The sequence below is a fragment of the Sphaeroforma arctica genome (assembly GCF_001186125.1).
Source record: "Sphaeroforma arctica JP610 unplaced genomic scaffold supercont1.130, whole genome shotgun sequence".
Lineage (NCBI taxonomy): Eukaryota > Ichthyosporea > Ichthyophonida > Sphaeroforma > Sphaeroforma arctica.
In genome coordinates, this window is record NW_014040428.1 from 53186 (window position 1) to 56842 (window position 3657).

The 3657-nt window shown below is 44.5% G+C and overlaps 1 protein-coding gene across 1 annotated transcript in view; it reads left to right on the top strand.

The window, feature by feature from the left end:
• Positions 1-3657, top strand: part of SARC_02791 (hypothetical protein) — a 4529-nt gene extending 872 nt beyond the window's left edge. The window contains exons 2-6 of the mRNA XM_014303429.1: positions 395-858; positions 1323-1431; positions 1637-1783; positions 2130-2237; positions 2502-3657. Of these exons, the coding sequence (XP_014158904.1) occupies positions 395-858; positions 1323-1431; positions 1637-1783; positions 2130-2237; positions 2502-3305 (1632 nt within the window). The 3' untranslated portion in view covers positions 3306-3657. The remainder of the gene's footprint in view (positions 1-394; positions 859-1322; positions 1432-1636; positions 1784-2129; positions 2238-2501) is intronic.

Genomic DNA, 3657 nt, shown 5'->3' on the forward strand with positions numbered 1-3657 from the left:
ATGTGTGTCAACGTATGGTGTTGTCACATTTCTAAATCGTACATATGTGTGTAAAGGTATGGTGTTACTATAGTTCTATATCGTATATATTTGTGTAAACGTTTTGTGTTAATATAATGTTGAATTGTATATACGTGTGAACGTATATTGATAATATAGTTCTAAAATGTATATGAGTGTAAACGTTTGGTGTTAATATAATTCTAAACTATACATGTATGTGCATATAGATGTGTGCACCCTTCCACAACGCTTTATGAAGTGTTTAGAAGACATCAGACCTGCAGTGTATACATGTCATCATCAATAGTATGATCTCCTGCGTGTAATTATATTACCTACCCCGCTCTCATGTCCTTGAATGAATACTGACGATCTACATTGTTCGCTGTAGGCTGTTGTCGGCGATGTACACTACAATGCAACAGACAAGCACACAGAGGCACCTCGGGATCAAACATCACCAGCTCACACCACGACAGGCCAACGTACGCACACAAGCAACCAATTGCCAAGCTCAGAAGATTCGATCATCGCGCGAAAGCACGCATCTTCAGCTACCATACAGTCACCCGAGCACAGCCAGCTAAGGCAACACGAAAGTGCTTTAGCACAACATGAAAGTGAAGTACAGCACCAGGAAAGCGCGTTAAAGCCGTTGTGTGCTAGCCCACATTTGAACAACACCGACGCTTATACGGGAGGAGAGTGTCTATATGCAACAGCGCAGGCAAAGGGCTGTGATGATATTCTGAGCACTCAGAGCCGCCGTCGAGAGTCTGCGAAGGTGTTTCCGCTATTTAACATGTGTAAAGCACGGAAACGGCTGAAGACAAGCAATAAGGAGAATAACAACAGGTAGGTTCTTATGCTAAGTAGTTTCTCTTAGTTAGTCTAGTGATGCTGGTATGATATATGTTACATGGGGTGATTCAGCTATACATGGAGATCAGGATACCTCCATGGGCTGTAAAAAGTGCGCAGAAGTGAAAGGATTTGTCACTGATGTCTCGGCTGCTGGAGAATGCAAGCCATTGCGTGTGCAATGTACACAATGTTCTTCACACACACTCACACACGCTCAATGTTGGAACACCGTCTGTTATAAGACAGCTGTGCACGAGAAATTTATCAAGGCATTGTATTCGACAATCCGCCTGTCTGATTGTTGGCCTCATAACTCTGTTTTTAACCTGAATACAATTCTATAGGTCAAGTGCGACCCAGCAACCAGAATGATCAAATATACACCCCATCAAGCAATTGTTTTCTCCCATATAACCGCACCCAAACCAATCGCTAATTGTCAAATTTATTTCCAGGCACAGTCCATGCTTTGGCCGATCAGACAATAACAAGCGACAGGTGAGTTCAAACCACGTGCCCACTTCAAAAACACTGTGCTCTGGGTCGAAACTGGTAGATAGGAAGGTATGTTCATTGTCTGCGTGTGTTTGTTTAGCATGTTGCCGTTTTCTTGGAAATATTTGAGAATTCTGTCCAGCATGGATCAAGCCCTTCCTCTAGTATTGTATTACGGGCTCGTGCTGGAGTATTTGAGTGTGTGCACTACTTGCGTTATCAAGCGCATGTATACTTAACAAAATCCGGTGGTACCTACCATGCACTGCCGCAGGTGCAAATGGTGATAGATCTCGGGCAGACATCATTGGGAGTTCTCGTATGCAAGGATTGTGGTATGACCTACAATGGGGGCGATAGTGAAGACGTTGCTGAACATCAGCGCTTCCATACTAAGTACTTCAAAGATGTCACGTTCGCGGTAAGTCCCTTAGTAGGCATACACGGCCGATGTTTACATGGTCTATAGGGTGCTGTCAAGATATCAATGGCTTGCTTAACAGGAATGAGGAGGAACTATGTAGAAGTTTGAAACGTGATTGTGAACTTGGATCTTCATAGGATGGAGTATGTTGCGTTGCCATCGACATTGGCGTTATCTCTTTGGTTATATTGTCAAGGTTACCGAACTTCTTACTAAGCATGAGGTTACAAAAATGCTAGTCGCATACGCTGCACTTTGAGCGTTAAGTTTTTACTCCGCTCTAAAGAGCTATGTATATCTCCAGCATTGGTTTTGAAAGCTAGAATAACAAAATCACTTACAGGGATGGAAGAACGAACGAAGGGTGGCAGAATCGTTGATACTTCCAGACGATGTAATTGGCAGAATAATCTGTATACACCAGTCCGACCAACCAACACATCTCAAGAAGGTGTGTGTATTTTCAAGACAATACATGTTTCTGGGAATTGAATTCATGTTTTCAAACGCTGGTGTAGGATTATCATATGATGACCTGTATGTATTTTTATTGTGTGTCAACTCATTACTGGATCATTCCTTGAAACAATCAACTAATTCCGCACTTAGGGTAGCACGTCATACCCATACTGCAGCCCTCGGTTTAGAACAGTAGGTGTCAAATGTTACTCATGCCTGACATATCTCCCCCACCATTCAAACACCCGCCTTACAGGCCCAGCAAGTGCAGGCCTTCGTAGACCTGAAGTTGGGGCTCGTGCAAATGGACACGGTACTTTCACAATCAGCGAAGACCTACCTGTGCATCGCCAATAGAAAGGTAATAGGCTGTGTAGTTGCGGAGAAGCTCGCACACGCCTATCGAGCCGTCGTACTACCAGGAACTTATATAGGTACAGCGAAAAAAGTAACGCCAGCGACAAAAAAATCACCATTCACGGTGAAGACACATGTGCCAAAAAAGCCATCAGAAGCCAAACAACAACCTGGAACGAAGGTAAACACACCGGCTGGGCATGCAGAGCGTGACAATAGTGAACCACCGACCCCGGTAAGGTTCAAAACACGCGGACACAGAGCGAGAGACGCACAAGATGGTACTGACCATGCCTCCTATAGCAGAGGAAAATTCGAACACAATGACAAGAAAAGCTCAATAGCACAATCACAGCAGAGCCCTGATAAACAACCGCACGTAGAGGAAGGCCAGCAATGCAATACACCTCGAGATACGGGGACGCACTCAGTCAAACCTTTGAAGCAAAGACCCTATAGTCATGCATCTTCATATCAACAGCGCACGCGTGTGCCCGCGCATATCGGAATAAGCAGAGTATGGGTAGCAGAGAAGTACAGACGCAAAGGTGTGATCAAAGCCCTTATCACCGCCACGAGAAATAGCTTTACGTACAACGATGTGGTGCCTATGGAGGCGGTAGCGTTCTCACAGGGCACCGTCGACGGAGACCATTGGACGGAGGCGTGCGTCGAGACGAAGGGATACTTGACGTACGAATAGTCTGGATTTTCAAATGTCCATGTGTAATCTTTCAAGCACATTAAAATGGAAAACTCGCATCAATGCCAGTAATTGGCGAGCCGAATGACTTTATTCATGGAAATGTCGGATGGGTTCATTGCGGAACGTTGCGGATTGTCTTATTAGACAACTTGCGTTTGATTTGCATACATTATGTATTAGATAGTGACGTTCCTCTGTATGCAGTAGCCGCCAGCCATCCACATTACATTGAGAGTCACGCCATAATTTCTATGCGTACACGTTAAAGCCACATGCCGAATGTGCTAGAACAATGCGTTTTGTATTCGTACAATACAACACGGATGCCTCAGAAAACGCCAAAGCCCTG